The sequence below is a fragment of the Myzus persicae genome, unplaced genomic scaffold, assembly GCF_001856785.1.
Source record: "Myzus persicae strain clone G006 unplaced genomic scaffold, MPER_G0061.0, whole genome shotgun sequence".
NCBI lineage: Eukaryota > Metazoa > Arthropoda > Insecta > Hemiptera > Aphididae > Myzus > Myzus persicae.
This window is the reverse complement of record NW_019104144.1, coordinates 639,250-658,457: the sequence shown is the minus strand read 5'-3', so window position 1 is coordinate 658,457 and position 19,208 is coordinate 639,250. Positions and strand designations below refer to the sequence as shown.

General features: G+C 26.7%; 1 protein-coding gene across 3 annotated transcripts in view; it reads right to left on the bottom strand.

Annotated features, from left to right (window-relative positions):
- The window catches only part of LOC111039223 (neurobeachin-like protein 1), a 113,970-nt gene extending 98,840 nt beyond the window's left edge, over positions 1 to 15,130 (bottom strand). The window contains exons 1-32 of one of the 3 annotated variants that reach the window (XM_022322608.1): positions 14,971 to 15,130; positions 14,076 to 14,279; positions 13,848 to 13,997; positions 13,549 to 13,756; positions 13,389 to 13,477; positions 13,186 to 13,245; positions 11,719 to 11,868; positions 11,367 to 11,579; positions 11,083 to 11,301; positions 10,879 to 10,988; positions 10,558 to 10,741; positions 10,379 to 10,478; positions 9,964 to 10,108; positions 9,732 to 9,896; positions 9,583 to 9,670; positions 9,378 to 9,482; positions 9,119 to 9,299; positions 8,872 to 9,059; positions 8,631 to 8,793; positions 8,374 to 8,507; positions 8,150 to 8,309; positions 7,825 to 8,075; positions 7,520 to 7,678; positions 7,275 to 7,446; positions 6,763 to 7,203; positions 5,634 to 5,872; positions 5,414 to 5,571; positions 4,676 to 4,831; positions 1,073 to 1,199; positions 669 to 1,014; positions 321 to 479; positions 62 to 252 (exon numbers count right to left, since the gene is read on the bottom strand). In XM_022322608.1, the coding sequence (XP_022178300.1) occupies positions 62 to 252; positions 321 to 479; positions 669 to 1,014; positions 1,073 to 1,199; positions 4,676 to 4,831; positions 5,414 to 5,571; positions 5,634 to 5,872; positions 6,763 to 7,203; positions 7,275 to 7,446; positions 7,520 to 7,678; positions 7,825 to 8,075; positions 8,150 to 8,309; positions 8,374 to 8,507; positions 8,631 to 8,793; positions 8,872 to 9,059; positions 9,119 to 9,299; positions 9,378 to 9,482; positions 9,583 to 9,670; positions 9,732 to 9,896; positions 9,964 to 10,108; positions 10,379 to 10,478; positions 10,558 to 10,741; positions 10,879 to 10,988; positions 11,083 to 11,301; positions 11,367 to 11,579; positions 11,719 to 11,868; positions 13,186 to 13,245; positions 13,389 to 13,477; positions 13,549 to 13,756; positions 13,848 to 13,997; positions 14,076 to 14,279; positions 14,971 to 15,027 (5,472 nt within the window). In that variant the 5' untranslated portion in view covers positions 15,028 to 15,130. The remainder of the gene's footprint in view (positions 1 to 61; positions 253 to 320; positions 480 to 668; positions 1,015 to 1,072; positions 1,200 to 4,675; positions 4,832 to 5,413; positions 5,572 to 5,633; positions 5,873 to 6,762; positions 7,204 to 7,274; positions 7,447 to 7,519; positions 7,679 to 7,824; positions 8,076 to 8,149; positions 8,310 to 8,373; positions 8,508 to 8,630; positions 8,794 to 8,871; positions 9,060 to 9,118; positions 9,300 to 9,377; positions 9,483 to 9,582; positions 9,671 to 9,731; positions 9,897 to 9,963; positions 10,109 to 10,378; positions 10,479 to 10,557; positions 10,742 to 10,878; positions 10,989 to 11,082; positions 11,302 to 11,366; positions 11,580 to 11,718; positions 11,869 to 13,185; positions 13,246 to 13,388; positions 13,478 to 13,548; positions 13,757 to 13,847; positions 13,998 to 14,075; positions 14,280 to 14,970) is intronic. The other 2 variants (XM_022322609.1, XM_022322610.1) reach the window with 2 other exon arrangements.
- Between the last annotated feature and the right edge of the window lie 4,078 nt (positions 15,131 to 19,208).

Below are 19,208 nucleotides of genomic sequence, written 5' to 3'. Positions count from 1 at the left end.
AATGCTTATATACCTGATAATTTAAAGAAAATTGAATAATTGTAAAAACATATAATCTTACCTTAGTTTCGATAAAAACTGTCCATTCTTCTGTAGAACAGTACGGTAAGAATCTGTCATAAAAATTTCCACTGTACAAGACTTCTGTTAAATTTGGGAGTTCTGAGTTAGAAATATTTAGTGGCTCAGACAATTTAGTAATGAGAGTTTTTATTAATGGTAAAATAAAAGAATAACGTTCCATATTATCATCTGAAACATATTTATATTTTTAAGCTTTATCGATTATTTTTTAATTGGAAGCTTTATATTTGATTTACCTTTAAGTGCTTTTTGTAAAATACTATTTGCTGAGCGCAATAAGTAGCATTCAACTTCTATAACACTTTTATTACTTGTTTGTAATATAGTGTGCAACTTAACTGTTGCCATAGCACAAATTTCCATATTAGGACTCGATGAGCAGCTCAACAAAAGTCCTTATAATAAAAATAATTAAATTACAATCAAAAAATTTAATTAAATTTATAAAAGTAAGTATTACTCTATTTTGTTATCATGTCAAATGTGTGTACAAATAAAAAAATGTAAACACCTACTTCCAATTTAAATTAATAAATACCTAGCTAATAACTATGTATGTTTAGGTATATCATAACAATTCTTACCATATGTCTTCATAGCGATATCTTTATTGTACTGTTCTTGATTATCTCCAAATATGGCTAGTTGTTCAATTAATTTTATACAACCATCGAGTAATTTTACTGAACACTTTTTGTCAAAATTTGGACTTGGATCCAATACAACTAAATCATACACCAAACCTATCAACTGACCAATATTTTCCATCTTAGCATGATCACAGTCAACAGTAGATCCAGAATCATGGAGATCACTTAATACTGCTTCAACAGCTTTTTCTAAAATATGTAGCTTCAGTTCTAAATGCGAACAGTATAACATATTGTTTAAACTTAGCATATTTATGCATGCCATAACTTGACCACGTTCCTAAAAAAATTAAATCCATTTAAATAGTATTTTTATATTTTTCATAAATTAAAATTACCTTCCAACAATTTTTGCTATGAATATTGACACCTCTCCACATAACAACAAAAAGAATATTTTCTACCAATGAACATAGATCGTTTTCTTTATTCTCCGTTTTACTACTGGTAAATTCTTGCCAGGGACTATCAAACATAAAACATTAGATACATTCAATAATGTTATGTGCTCAGTTTAAATTTTTTATTTTTTTTTAGATTAATATGAATATTCCAATATATAAGTGTTTCATGTTGCAATGATATTTTAGAACACTTATTTACATTATGTGTTACCAGTAAGATATCAGTATATATTAGCATTAATGGGTTCAAAATTGTTATCAATAACTAAGGGGACTACATTTTGAATAAAAAGTTGGATATACTTCATTATATGATCACATCAAAAAATCATAAAATCTAAACTGCTAGGCAAAAACTAAAATAAGAAACTAATATTTTGTTTCAAATTAGTTTTATTAAAAAATTAATAAAGAAGTTGTTTGAGATATTTATTTAATTTACCATACTCAAGTATTATATTCTGCTTCAGCAAATACTTCATTTATTTATTCTATAGTTAAAAACGAATGTTATATTTAATGCTAAAAAAATAACATTTTATTAAGTATTATGCTTATAAAAAAAGTGGCGAAGTAGGTAACTCTCTGCTGTACATTAGGTGTCAAGAGAGTCACTGTAATGGACGAGTTAACATTGAATTCAATTATTTAAAACAATTGCATACAAAAACGATTCTGAGCGAAGATGGTCTGTCAGCGTACAATATTACTTAGTAATTTAGTACCTACATTTTATGACATTATTGTGATTTAAGTAATTTATACTAAAAGGCTTAGGCATTAATACTATAGTAGGTTGAATTCATTTTTGACAAAAAAATTGTATTTGAAAATTTCATTGTGTATATAAAATATAATAAACTACTCTAAAAGTTTCAAGTACCTACCTACACATAATATTTTTAAATTACAGTAAAAATACTAAAATCTTGGTTAATATGTAATTTTGTCCAAATTTTAACTTAAAATAAATATAAAAAAATACTGTGTTTATAAATTTTTCAGATTTTTTTGTTACAAAATAAACTACTTACGTGAAACATTGTTTTACATTTTCAATCATTAGCTACAAAAATTGAACATTTTATAAATTTTTAACTACAAAATAATTTACAAATTTTCAATTTGGTAAATTTTGTCAAAATTTGAATTTTAAATGCCTATAAAAAAACAATCTTGCCTTAATATTTTTAATATTTTTGAACTGACATTATAACAATATATGAGGAGCCTTGTATTAAATTTTCAAGCTTTTTGACCCAACAAATTATTGACATTTAAGAGAAAAAAATTTTCAAAAATTATCCGTAAAACAGCTCAAAACGAGAAAAAATATTTTGAAAATTGTATCAAGTATCTAGGTATAAAAAATTATAAAATAAACATTTGATATAAATAAATAATTTTTTGTTTTTAAATATAGTAAAATAAGAAGATATTTCCATTAGAAATCGAGCAAATATCTAATGTTGTTTGAATTTCAAAGGCTTGTAAAAAATTTGATTTGACTTTCCAGTATACATTTTTTATTTTTGTGATAACTTAAGTAGAATATATATGAGATAATAATATATAATAGGTAATATATATATTACATTTTCAACTTTAAGGTATAAGAAATAATTTTTTATGAATTTCTAACATGAAATAATTTGAACATATTCGTGAGATTTACGAATTTTGTCAAAATTCTTACTTCAGACGCTCATAAAAAAATATTGTGGATTTACGCTCAACTTTTTTATTTAATTTCCACTTATAACAATGAAGAACTTTGTATTACATTCCCAGGTTTCTTGACCGAACAAAAAGTTGGAACAAATGCTGTTTAATCCCTCCCTTGCCATTTTGATTTTTTTTTTATCGAAACTTTCATACAATGTAGAGTTAAGAACTATGGTACAATCAGAATTTGTCGCTTAGACTTGGTTTCGAAGTTATGGCCTTTGGAATTTTCCCATTTTAAGTTTTTTTCCCTATACTCAATGCACTATAAATTACCAATAATTTCATACATTTTTTTTCTTTTTTGGTACTTACGTATTCCCTGTTTAAAACGATGGTACAATCAGAATTTATAAAATAATTAAGAATAATTACAGAATAAACTTAATATCAATTTAATAATAATAAATATATAATTATAAGACACAATATTATGTTATAAAACATAATATTATATATTATAAAGTAAAATATGTATACAACAATTCGATTGTTGTCTTCGTCATCAGTGCCTGACTCAGACTTAACTGTTTCATCATTATTTTGTGTATAGAATATTAGTGATGGATCATACAAACACCCAGCTTGTTTAAAAAACTCAATTAATGGCTCTAACTTTAAAAGTACGACATCGCTTCAAAAACAAACATTTTTCCAAATACCCAGCGGCCAGCATAAAACCTTTTTTTACAGCAATACTGCGATAATATATTTATGATAATAAAATAAGCTACATTAAGTTGTTTTTAAATTATCTTCAGGTTAACAATAGGATAATGAGTATATTGTAACCTTGGCACTTTGCCTGTTTAAGTAGCATAACTTCTATAAGTTCTATATTAAAATGGTGCCCTCCACCTATCGGCTCCAGTCACCAACCCCCTGGCGCTAAAGTGGGGGGGGGGGGGGGGGTAGCATACCTGACCTTCGGGCAGATGAATGACCTACGTAAACTTAATCTTTATGGTTAAAGAAACACAAGAATAGTGACTCCCTTCGCCTGCCGGCCCCAGTCGTCGAACTCGAGGTTCCTCCGCGCGGCATTAATGTAGTGTTACGTAAAATCGCTAACTTTGGAAGACTACAACTACAAAAGTAAGTCCGAGAGACAAATTATAATAGCACTATTGTTCTTAACTCGTCGAATTACATATGTTTCGATACAAAAAAATCAAATTTGCGAGGGGGAACTAAACTGCATTTATAAAAAAAAGTTTTTATTGATATTAATTTTAAAAATCTATTACAGATCGGAAATTTCATACACCTATAAATAGCTCAACATGAGTCAAAATATTTTTTAAATTATATGGTGTATAAAAAATACTAATATGAACATTCAGTGAAAATGTCATGTAGGTTACGTCATTTGTCGTATGGCAAGTCAATTTTTGCTAGTTACACCAAAAACTTAAATCGATTTGGTGAAAATACGTTTTTGCGTAAAAAAATCCCTTTTTCCCGGTGTCTTTGAAAATTACTAGGAATTTTAAATTTTGATCTCCCAAACGCAGCAATTAAATTTGGTATCACATCGAAAAATATACTGTAGTTAAAAATCGAAGCATTGTTTTGACCACTTATCGTCTACGGGCTCAAAAATAAAATAAGAAAATCAAAAAACCACGTAATCACTGCAAAATCAACACATTCATTGCTCCGCTCAGAATCTAATACATCGCCATCAAAAGTTTTACCTATCCGGTATTTTGTACCCACTGAACAAAATTTTGATTAGTATGAGGAATAATCTGATTGGTTGGGTTAAAGAGCAATAGTTTAACCTTGAAATTATGATTGTAAAATTATTACTTGATAGTATCAAAATCATTCTGATCACTGCTTCCAGCATCTTCACAAACTGTTGATGCATTATCAGACATGATAATTCCAGAACTTATCGAACGATTATCTGGCGCAATTGAAGATTTTATTGACGATATATCTTCAAGACTGCTAGATATAGATCTAAAAAATGATCTACATGATAAATATATAATGCTTACACAAAATAATAAGAGACATGACGAGCCACACAAACTACCCATTTTTTGTCACGCCACTGAGTTCATCGATCAAGACAAAGGTTTAAGGTAATACACTCGATGCACGCAGCAACTAAATTATTCTACGAAAACAATTTCATGAAAGAAAAATGTTTAACGCATCATGCAAGGAGGTTATTAATATGAGTATAAGATGTAACCAAAGTTTACGTTTCGTAAGGACCGCGGTCAAGATTTCAGTGTCTGGTTGTGAAGGGGATACTTTAACCCTTTTGGAGACTACCTGCAGTTTACGGCCCATCACTTTTTGGAATTTCCATTTTACCACCTAGATTCTCACTTTACCCACCACTGGACTGAAAAAGGTCGCTTTCCAACACTTCAACCGTCATCGAAAACTAAACTTTCGATGTGGGCGTGACAAAAAAAGTATAATAATTTATGCCATCGATAGGTGTCTTTTTAAAATTTGTACAGTAATATTTTACTGATGAGTACCTATTAAATAAGTAAATACTTAAATAATATGATTTTCAAGACATACCTATTACTCATACTGTAAGAATCTATATCAAGACCCAACTCTACTAATAACTGTTTTGTCATTAATTGAGCTTTATCTTCATCAATAGTATTTTTATCAGACTGAGGTGAATACATTGCATACTTTTTTATTCGTTCTTTTGCATTTTCTCCAATTTCCTAAGCAGTTAACATATATTATAATTATTACATAATCCAATTAACAATTTCAATTAGTTTACCTGTATTTCTGTGGTTTTTTGTTTAAACATTGAATATGCTGATGTAACAGCAAATGATAAATTACTAGTAGCCGAGTGAATATTACCACTAACACTGTTCATGGCATGTGCTAGATTATCGGATGCAATTTGAATATTGTCACTAACAACTAAACCAACTGTATTCACTGCAGAAGTTAGATTATCTGAAGCATACTGAAGATTATCAGCTACAACTGCTGATACAGATCCAGCAACGCCTGTATAAATATAAATAATTAGAACAAATTGTAATACAGATTTAGGAAGAACTCAATTTTTAATCCAGTTACATTACATTGAATCTTACTTTTTAGATAATCTAAATACATATTTAGTTTAGTACATTTTACAAAAAAGGGGGAATAGGTGTGAAAGATTCTGCTATATAGTAGGTGTCAAGTGTTCCTTGTCGTTAAGTATGTTACAGTAATGTATGTGTCAAATTTTCATTTGTTGATCAATAATTGGGCATACAAAAAATGATTCTGCGAAACAACAGCCTATATCACTATAAAACTAACTAATACAATCAATTGTATGTAATGGGTTTAAATATTTTAAATAAATATATAAAAAAATTAGTTTCAATTACATTTGAATTGCTTTTATTCAGAGAAAAAATTGATTTTAGAGCAAATGTTTAAAATACAGACTCAGTATGATTTGAAAAAATAGTCCAACCCAAGTACAGAATTAATAATAGATGGTACTATTTAAAATAATATAACTTATACTGCACAGTGCACATGCTTGAACCCAGGTGGTTAAGAATTTGAAATGTTTCTATAAATATTATTTCCTGGTCTAATATTATTGCCATTTGGGGTAAAATAAATACACGAAAAATGCGTATTTAAGTACCCCGTAGCTTGACTAAAAAGACCCAATTAAATCTAATGTTATCAGGTTAAAAATACAATGTTCCCTAAATTAGTGTACACACTGTATGCAAATAATAATCAAAACAAGACTATTCATAAGGAATCCATGTGTAGCGTGTACTAAGTGGACAATATTAAGTGAAAGAAAAGTTAAGTGCCTTAATTAATTGATATGTGTAGATTTTGTCATACTGACGACTCATTAGTACTAGATAAGTAATAACTACCTTTTATTTCATTTTCAATGAAATTAGCAGCATCTGTAAAATTTTTTACTGCTGATACAGAACTTTCGCGTATAGCATTATCAGAAAATTCTTCTTTAAACTCAAACATAGAATTCCATTTTTTCAATGATAAATGTTTAGCTTTTAAAATATTAGGATATGAACTCCATCTTGTTAATTTTTTGTAAATTTTTTCAACATCATTGTCTTCAAAGCTCATTAGATCTTTATTATGTGATGTTTTTCCTTCAGCTAATCGGTGTACTAAAAGCCGTGTTACACAATCTTGCCAACCGGATTGTTTAGCAAATGCTTTAGCTGCATTTGGACTCATATATATCATCGCTAATAACTTTCGAGCAACTTCTAATTTTATTTCGATATCTTCATAGGCCAGACGATGAAGAATTGATAGAATTGCTGGATAAGTACACATTGAATCTAAAAATTTAGAAAATTACAGAATAATTGAAATGTTTAAAGTATTATGTACCACTATATTAAATATATACCTGTTAATAAAACTTGATCAAACATCATTAAAGTAACTTCCATTGATAAATTCTGAAAATCTGGTAGCAATGATATAAGACCAGGATACAACCCATAACCAGAATTTTGTAATCGTAAATTACACTTCTGTCTTTCATATACATACTTTGTTCTGAGTATTATTGACAAAAGCTAAAAATAAAAATATGTACTATTTTTTGTTTAAACACCGATTTATTGTTTTAATCAAACAAAATGAAATTACCTTTAAAACGCGTTGTTTTGCCAACATACTAATAGATTTTTCGATTAAAATGCCGTATAAAATGTCAGCAGTTTGAGGTTCATACATCAATAAGAATAGTTGATCTTTACACGATTCAGTTTCTAATTGTTTTATTAATATATCTAATAGTTCTATTATCTAAGACACAGATAATATCAGATTAATAATGTTGTAATATCTACTATTTATTTTTATTTCAACAAAATGCTCACCAAAAAAAAAAAATGAAATATTTGTATGTTACAAACATGAATTTTTCAATAAAAATAAAAATTAATAGTTACCATTGTTTCTGCCCTGCATGTTATGAGATATCGCACAATTATATCTATATCTGATATATTAACTTCTCTTACAATATAAAATCGAACAATATCCAACAAAGATGCCCTAAGCACTGTAATGTGATTGACTGATAATACATCACACGTGGTATAATAAGTTCTTATAGTGTCTAAAAAAAATTGTACACCAAATCGTTTTCGAAATGATTTACGATCATTTTTTATCAACATATATATTATCTTCACGACACCTAGAATTAATTTTGTTTATAATTAAGTAAATATTAAGAAAACAACAATGGTTAAATTGCAAAAGAATATTTACCAATCTGTACATTAAAAGAGCATCGACACCAAATAGAAAAATTAAAAAGGATGTGCTGATAAAATGCCCTTAACAGTTGAATGTTAGAAATTTCCTGTAAAGATTCCATAAATAACTGCATCGCCTCTAACATTTGCAAATCAATCTTATCTGAAGGTACCTATTAATAACAAATTAAAAATATATATCAACACATTTGCATACTTAAAATAAATATTATTTACTTTTGTAAGTAATTCTCCTAAAATTGGTATGCCATTTTTTCTTAAAAGTTGTTCTTGTCCAACAACATTTCCTTTCATGAGATTTTTAATTAAAATAAGTAACAAGCCTATTGGGTGTAGCTCGAGTCTTTCATCTAAAAATTAAATATTATGTTATGTATTTAATATTTATAGATACTTGAATAAATAATTATTATATTTTATAATCTAAAAGTGTATTAAAAAAAAACAAATCATTATGTTTTCATAATGCATACCCAGAGAGTATGAACGAAGAGATGAAACATCATCTAAATCTAAAGATACTTCTGTGTTTGTGTGATCCAATGATAATAAACCTAGATGTTCATTTTCATTTAGGACTTGACTCTCCAAAATTGGAAACAAGACACATAGACCACCAATCATATTAATTACATCCTAGATAACACAATGTTGTTAGTAATTAGTAATAATCAATTATTACAACTAAACAAATTGATATATTTTAAAAAGTACTTGTATGGGTGAACATTTGTTGACAGCTGCTGTAAGACGAGCATTAGTTTTGTTTTTTTGACTTAAATCTAGAGCAGTATCACGACTAGAAGCAGCTGTAGGACTAAAGTAAAATATTGATCTATTAAACAGTCCTAATATATCACATGTGGAATCATCCATGGTACTAAGCGATGAATAATTTGGACCTAAAACAATTGTTAATAAATTTACAAAAATATATGTATTTTATATGGTTCTTATTTACCTAAGTCATATATAGATTTTATCTGTTGCGCTGAAAAATATTCAGGAAACAAACAAATTGGACCTAGTTGACCCTTAAGGCATATGGAACAACCATACAAAGAATCTTGCATGCCAGGGGGAAAGTCTTTGACATATGGATCCATAGCACTTGATCCTCTCATAAGTAAGTAATTCGGTACCTAAACAATAATATGTATTACATACCACAACAAATTTTGCAGTACATTATTTACATAAATCAATTCTAAAAATATTACCTGACTAATAAATGATGGTAATATTCTTCGATCCACTTGAGGTTGAGTATCAACAGATTTTGACACATGAGGAAGAAAAGTGCCGATAGAACATTTTTGAAATTGCTGCAAATAAAAATAAATGAAATTTTTGAAATAGATTAACAAATAAACAAAGTAAATTTATAGGTTTAACATAATTGTATTAAATTAAAAGGTATATTACATCAGATAAAGGTGTAAATTTGGCAGGAGCACTTATATTTTGCACACCATCAATATAAATTGAAACTTGATTGTGTCCAAAAGGCCTCCTTAAATAAAATAACACAGGCAAATTTAGTTAGTAAATAAAGCTAAATATTATAATCTTACTTTGATGGATTATAGCTAACATCTATGCAATACCAACGATTTTCTACAAATCTAAAATCTCGAGCAGTAACAGTAAAAAATTCTTTTTTTGTATTCATTCCAACAACTAGAGTCCAATCTGATCCAATAAATATTTCTAATCCTGTATTTGAATTGGTTAATAAGCTAAAAAAAGTTACAACATATGTTTTAAAATGATGTATTTATAAAACTATAATTTTTAATATCTTACTGTAACAATTGGCGTCTATAAGAAGCTAAACCATATGTACTAGTACAATGATGAAAACTAACATTATCCAAACGTAACCAACAATGAAAGGTTAAGCCACTCATAGGTCCAGGCCATTTTTTCAGTTCATCAATTATAAGACCTTCTGTTAATGAAAAACATCCAATTATTAAAATACAATATTTATTTATTTTTATATAATTTATAAATCATATCAATTTCTTAAGAACAAAATATGTGCCTGATAAGTAAATGAAGAAATTTTTATAATTATTATTATTAGTATTAAGTGATGAAGAAGGAGTTATTACAGTTGTTATAAAACATGTTCATTCTGTTTTTTATTTTTTCACAAAAATTATTTTAGTTTAAACTTATTATAGTTACAGTAAGTCTGAAAAAAGTACAGGTATACCTTGATTATTTTGAATATCAAAAAAAACTTTGCAACTATGATCATATGTACAATAAGCAACTTCTGACAATGTTCCAAGCATTTGAGTGATATATGGAAACTAAACATATAAAATACAATTTTTATTTAGTCTAAGCGCTAAGTATTAATCAAAACCAAAATATTAAGTAAAAACTTACAGGTTCATCTTTGTCTCTCATTAATAAGAAAATCTTTTTCAGTTCAGATGTTGAAATAGAATGTGAAGCCAAATTTTCAATAAGTTTCAAAAGTTGGTGGACAGTTTTTTGAACTAACTGATTACAGTTTTCCAAACATGTACATACTGAATCAATAACTTTACAAACCGAAGATTGACATTTACTAAATATAAAAAAACAAAAAAAAAATAATCTGTTTTGGTAAAATCAAACTTAAAATATACCATACATAACTTAACTTATTGCACATATTATTAATTTATTTAAGAGCAAAATATATTTGTAAAATAAAATATTTACCTTTGTAAATTTGTTGTACACAAATTAAATATAACACTTGCTAACCAAACTTGATCCATTTCATCAAGACTAGGTAACCATTCAATCAATGGTACAATCATCTGTGCATTCTATTACAAGTTAAATAAAACCACTTTGAAATTAGTAACATATATTTAATAATTATATAGAATAATTGTGTAATAGTTAATTGACAAATTTTACCTCTAAGTTTTGATCTAATGTTTTATCTGTATTTTCGGTAGCAATGGAAATTATAGCTTTTAATAATGGTTGACTTTTATTTGCTTGTTTTCCTACAAATTCAAATATTTTTTCGTATCCGTTTATACTCAACATCTGCATTTTTGCTTCATTTGACATACGAAGAATCAAAGAAACTGTTTCAACACATTTAACTACATCGTCTATTTCTATATCATCCTTCAAAGGTAATAATCAAAAGTAAATATTTAGTAAAAATAATATTAAAAATAAAAATTAATCACCTCAAATTTATTAAGTATGTCTAAAATTATTTCCAATAATTTACACTCAACAACATATCCTCTAATTTTTTCAGCATTAGATCCAGATAACTCAATTGACTGTCCAATAGCTTTAATTACACTTAAAACCAACGCCTCATTTATTTCAAATGCTATACATTGTTTTAACGTATCTCTTAAACACTCCATTTGTGTAGACACATCTAATTGACACTAACATATATATTCGATTATTAAGTATTTAGTGGGTACATATTTATATATATTTTATAAATAAACTATAAATGCATATTATGTACGATTTTGGACTTTACACATACCATGTAAGTAGAGCAATAAATATTAAACTTACTTGATGTGGAGGAAATTGAATCATTACTTGTGTGACCGTTACAAAACATCGCAAAGCTGTAGTTTTTACTACTAATGGAATTTTTTTATCTGATATTACTTTCATAATTAGAGTACAGGTAGGAGGACTTACTCCTCGAAGTGCATTATGCTAAAATATAAAATTAATAAATGTATTAAAATATAAACTAAAATTTGACAGTAATAAAAAATATATATGTATTAATATTCAAGCTAAAAAGTACAATATTACAACTAAAAGTGCAGTTATTGATTTTTATAGTCAATCTAAATTTACATTATTTTTACTTCAGAAATAATCCACAATAAAAAATGCAGAAAAAATAAACATGCAGAACAACACAAATAATTTGTAGGATTCTTTTTTTATTGAAAACAAAATGTTCTTGATATTATTTTCTATTATTATTTAACTCATTGTCTCCAAAATGCTAATAGATTAAAAGTTGTCTCAAAAATAGCAATCAACAATGAAATAAAAAAAAGGTCATAAGTAGGGCACGGATTTCAATGCACCTATTTTTTAGGTCATAATAACATTTTTAGGTATTTTTTAGGGCATTCAAATCTGCACCCTAGTCATAAGTATGTTGTGAGCCGCCAAAATTTAAAAATTTTCTAAAATGTGCCGTACTGTAAAAATGTTGAGAACCTCTGATCAAGAACACCTAACATTTAAAACGAGTTATGAGTGTTTTAAAATTATAAAATTTTTCGACAGTAATAATTTACTTTAAAATTAAAATACAAACAGTTTCCCATGATAATATTCATACCTATAAGTTTCATATGTCACTCTAACATTAAATTTAACAATACTAAATTGGTTGATTACAAATTTGTTTTGTTATATTATGTTTGTACAACGGAGATATAACATGTCTGTTTGGTGTCCTCTTAATAATATGATGTTCGGATATATAAAATACTATGTATATTCACTAATAAAGTTAAAATTGTTCAAATGGATGTATTTGTTCATAATATTTAGTATAAAGAATACATTATTACAAATAAAAATTTAACTAACATAACTGTTAATAAATTGTATTAAAATAAAAGTCAATTTATTTATAAGCAATTTTAGATGAAGTTCAAGCAAAGCAAATATAAAGCATGTCAAATTTAACTTTTGTTAATAAAGGAAATATATTATTTTAAATAATGTTTCAACTGTTTGAGTATGAAAATGCTGAATTAGATAAACATATTAAAGGTACTTAATTAAAATCAAACACAGAAATTACAAAATAAAAGCTTTCATTTTAAAGAATTTCATTAAAATGTGTTAAAGATTTAACAAAGAAAACTTTGAGCAGTTGTTTAATATATAATAGTAAATCCTGGAATGAAATAAGCTAAAATAATAAGCAGTGTTATTAAAAATGCATTAAATTCTCATTGCCAATTTTTTCTCAATGAGTTTAAATCACCAAAGCCCACTCACCAATGCATTACAAATAATGACAGAATATTGACCATTTTCTATGTTCTGTAGAGGAAGTAACTAATACCAATAAACATTAAACAATAAATATAAAAGAATAAGTCTACAAAGTAAAAATAAACATTCACATAAATTAAGTTTTATAATCCCACAAGCTTAATATACATAATACCCAGAATTTTTATAATAATCTTAATATTTACTTGAGACCCGCAAACTATTGCTCCAAATACATCTAAAAGTTCTGCCGCTAATAATGGATGTTCAACTGCTAAATTAGTCTCAAAACAGTCTAAAAATAAATTAATAACATTAATGTCTATATAAACACAAATATATTGATTTCATATAAATTAAACATACCAAAAATAAAAGGAATAACTTCTACATGTAGCATAGAAGGAGGGTATTGTAGTTTAGACATATCTAAATCTTTCATTTGAGAAGAATCGAAACAACGCCATATTTGGTACGGATCATATAGACATTCCAGAAAATGACAAAGGGAATGACAAAATGATAAAATTGAAGACTTTGTAGATTCATCATATTGTTGATCAGTAGAAGTAAGCTTTAAATATTAAAAGTATTCAAGTATTATAATTAATTGAATATTGTAAAAAATTTAAATAATTTATCAGCATACGGCAAGATTAATTTACTTTGTGAATTAAGTGTGTCGCAACAGACGTGCTTTCCTTAATATAATCGCAAGATGTTAATAATGGAATGTTATAAAAATTTCTGCTGATCACTATTAAACAACGAATTAGATACTCTGCCTCAACAATGTTTTGATTGGACAATTCATTCTAAAAAAAAAAAAGTTAACACATTTCATAAACAAACCAAACAATATATATTAAATTATATTCATAATTATAAGCTACTTTTTCTGTATTATCCTTAGCAATGTATAGAAATTTTGCGATTGCTGGTAGTAATTCATCAGGTAGTCTTGATAAAGAAGGACCAGCTTCAGGATCAATAGTAGTCGGTAAGCAAATGTCTGTGTTGACCCACTTTAAATTTAATTTTGGTTCCCATATTGCAACAAATCCGCTTATAAACTGTCTAAAAGAAGCTTCTTCATTCTTAAAAATATAAAAATGTATTTTAGTAAATTATAATTATTTTTTATAATACTCATTATACAGAGTATATTAACAAGTATTGTGAATATGTTTAAGTTTCAATATAGATAATTCAGACCTATATAAAATGTAACAAGTAATAGGAAAAGAGAAAATTAAATAATAATTATTAAACAACGGATTTATCAATTAAATTTCACCATAATAATATAATCTCTATACTGCATGATACATTTTTTTTCAATATAGAATACAAATAGAAACCATAAAAAATGGATAAAATTTCATATTTATAATTTATTTTGGCTAAGATACCTATTTGCATAGGGCATGCACTTATGAAAAATATCTGACTCACAAATATTACAACAGTAGTTTTATTTTATAGTAAAATAACAAATAAAAACTGTACTTAACAACATTATTCTTTTTAGGAAATTTGAGTGAATTAAATTTTGGGAACTAACAGTCAACAGCTGTTGAACAATCACTAGTTTAAAGTCTCTACTTCAAATTAGTAAACATTTTTTTCTAGAATACTATGGGCCTGTCAATTGTAGACAAGACAATGTTTGAATAAATGGTAAAAGTTATCTTAATTGTAGGCATAAGCCTACATAGTAATGTTACCACCAAATATAAATTGCACACTGAAATTCCAATTGTGTTGTAATAACATAAAGTATACAACTACCTTTGTTGTGTATTGTACCCAATACGTGTATATCGCATCTTTCTTATAGTCCATATTTATCGTTAATAATTATTTCTTTTCGATTTAGCACTCATTTTGAAATGATTTCTCTTATTTGTTTACATTTAATGTTTTGATTTTTCCTAGATATTACTGATATAAGATATCACTTATGCTGTTATCAACAAAATAGTTTTGTTATCATTTTATCTCATAAGATTTAGTATCACTGCTCAAGGTATACATTACGGATGTATTTAGGTAATGGTATAAACCAAATTTGGTTAGGAATACAGACCTTACAAAGTCTATAAATTGTAGTTACAACTTACAGACTTGCAAATGAATTAAGCCAATAGAGCTATTGCAGTAATAAATTAATTGTAAATACTATTTAATATTTCTAATCAATGATAGTAATTAAGGCAGTAGTTTAAAATAATTTCAAAAATAAATTTAGTAAATATACCTACCATAATTTATTAATTATTATATAACATATATTATGCAAAGCTCAACAGTAGGTAATAATTAGTTACACAATATGGTTAGAACATATTTTCATGTAGGTATCAAACTATCGAAGTTATTTATCGTTTTCGAAAAGTAGTAGGCATCAATATGTATCATTATCTGACCTATATATGCAACTATGCAAGGTAGTCGTTATAACCATGACCCCATGGGCCATGGGTTAAAGGAGGGGGGGGAGACTCAGTCCCCCAACCACTGATTGTGCTTATAAGGAGTCCCTTCATTCTTCAAACGGTTGCCGCCTTGCCGGTACCTATACTACACTGTTTTGCTATATTTAATTTTGTTATAAATACATGCAAATGTTGAAAAACTATTATGTGAAATTAATTCTAAGAAGAAAAAAATATAATGTATTAATGCACCTATCAATATAATATATATATTTATAGTATAAATGTACCAAATAAAAAAAGGCTGTCCCCCCTCCCAGAATTTATGGGTCAATCATGCTCCCACAGGTACCTTATTTTACTATAAACATTTTTAGGACTCCAGCCCCTCTAACTTAAAGGACTAGTGGTAACTATGAGTAAAAGCTTAACTAATTATCGTAATCGTAGCATAATGAACCGGTACGTCAATAGTATGATAGAAGCTGAATCACATGCAACTATAAATAAAACGATATGTTTTATAACCAAAAACAATGATTTTATTTTCCTAAAATTAAAAAACACAAACATACTTTAATAAACTTTAATATTTTTGAACAAACTAACATTAAAAATTTGAGAATTTATTTTATATCATTGTGTTTAATTATTTGATTTGCATAAAACAAGAGTAAAAAAATATATTAATTATATTAATTTTAATAAAATATTTAAGACTGACATCCTAAATTGTAACACAAACATTTTTCATTGTAAACAAACATTAAAAAAAATGTTTAAGTCCTACATGTTTGAGGATTATCTTTATGTTCAAAGTTCTTGAACGCCTGAACGAGAATTTCCTGTTGAGACATTATAGCTGAACAAAATGATATTACTAACAAGTCTGTCATGATTAAATTGTACATTGAACACATATTAGCTTCCATTAAGTAAAATATAACTATATACTGATTAAAGTGTAAGTAGATACGCCGAAACGAACATTTGAACTTTCTAAAGTTGTCAACATATTGATCGAGATTGAAATAATAAACCATTGTACTAAGATTTTATTGAGAAAATTGTATACCAGTTTGTAAATATTCTATATTTATCACGATAACTGTAAATATGTTTACCAAGTTTACTAGTTATTATAGTTATTAAACAATGCCATCATTTATTATACATAAACTTTTGAACTAGGGCTTGAAATCAAAATCAAAATATTCTATTTTAATTTTAATTTAGTTTATTGATAATAGTTTTTTTCTGATTTAAATTTAAATAAAATAGATCGATTTTGCGGTCTTATGATTTTTTTATTGATACAGAATATCGATTTAATTATATTAAGATTTCGATTTTAAATAAAATTTTCATTTTTTTGAATTTAGCTTAAATTTTTAAATTTAAATATCCTATTTACACTATTATTATTTCGATATTAGTGAAATATTTTCAATTTATGAACCATAATTATTCTTTATTCTTTATTACTTTAACACTTCAATCAATGTTAAATATTGTTTGGATTTTAGATTCTGGTATAGTGATGTTGATGGAACTTTATCAACTAAATTTCTGTCACAACCATTTAAATTATATTTTTAAGCCAAATATGTGTATAAAAATAAAACTTATAGAACTTGCAATAACAACCAAAATCGCTCGTCGAACGCCGATACCTAACTATTATCCTATAATATTATAATATGTATACGAATACTGTATTATTAAGATGCTATTCTAAGAAAACAAAATATTAGACATTAATTATTAACTATTAGTAGTTTAATAACTACTATAGTAATCTATAAGCACTATTGTTTGTCATTTTTTGTACAGATATAATATGTGGGTATTATTATGAGATATAAATACACAATAGATTTATAGCCATATTACTAATCAATGATAAACAAACTATACATCAGTATTGTCTTGTATAATATATCAAATATATATAAGTGCATTAAAATTTAATGTTTTTTTTTCTTTATTTACGTACGATTGTTTGGATAAGGCTCATTGTCAGCTGTTGCTCAACTTTCATTATCGAGTGGCCCAAGACTGTTATGTGTTTTCCAGGAAAAATGTACCCACAACCACAATGCAAGGGTCGTGAATCAAATATTTTATGTAAGTACATTTAATCACAGTAAGTGCTGCAATCGTACGATCCAAAATAAAAGAGACAGCAACAAAAAAACAATATACGTATATTATGGCAGTGCTATCGTGCAATGGAAGTTAACGCGGAACTTCTTGCACACGAAGAAGTTTGAATCAACGTCGTTAGATGCCACTGCCGTTATCATCCAAATATCTTAAATCGGGATCAACACTTAAAAAAGCCAGAAGATGCCTCAAAAAGTAAAATTCGATTTTGAGTCTTTGAAATGCCATATATATATATAATTGATTGAAACTTGTAAGGAATGACAAAGCATAGACAATAAGCATTTAAATTTCATATAGTTATTAAAAAAATTATGTCTATGTATTTTCAATATTTATTATATGTCTATCATATATAAGTATAAAAAACCCTAAATTAAAATTTCAAGATTTTTGACCCAGAAAATAACATTTTCAGAAAAAAAACCTAAGTGTTAAAAAAACGTCAAGGTCTTTAAATAGCCAAACTATTTTGAAAATGATTTAATGCCTAGGAAGTGCTTTTTATGTATATAATTCATTTTTTGTTACAATTTAAAGTATTTAAGAGCATGTATTTTTGAATCACAACCATACAATAAAATCGATTTTGTTAAAATAGGACGGTTATATATTGCGTAAATACTATCTTGTGTTTTTTTGTTTTCCCCGAATATTTTGAAAGCTACTGTGCATTTTTGCTTATATTTCAACCCCCTCCCCTTTTCCATCTACATGGGAGCAATGAAAGAAATTACGGTATTATAATTATCTAAGGGTCATTTTCACTAATAACGTTGAATAACTTTTAAGTTGTTTAAATGTGCGCAATGCGCATAGTATATATAATTATTAATTATTGGTCTAAAATTAATTGACTTAAACGAAGATGTACAATTGTTTAATAATTATAAATTTAAATATTACACTCACGACGGAATGCAATATAAATGCATATTTTAGTATTACGTGACTTGCATTGATATTTAATTATAGGAGCATTCATCTTCTATATTCACCTACTGCCGACTTTCACTCACCTGTCACAACTATTGATACCAGACAATTTTTCTTAAATGTATACATCACTACTTCAGTTGAACTATGAAAATGTATTAATGTACATTATATTTATTTCAATACATAAAGACGGTTGTCAATTATAGTGAAGTTAATATCGTAAATTTAATTTTTGACAAATAATGTATAAGAGGAAATCGCCAAAATTTTATAATTTAAAAATGAAATCCAAACCTTCGACATGTACATTTTTAATAAATAACTATGACTTCCGAAAATTTCTTAAATTTTATAATATTTATTTTATAATGTCATGCATTGTATGGACTGTATGTACGTCCGCGGCGTATACTTTTATTTTCATATTTTAGAAAAATTCATAATTTTTCTTATACATTTTCTATAGTCTGAAATCACTTTAAA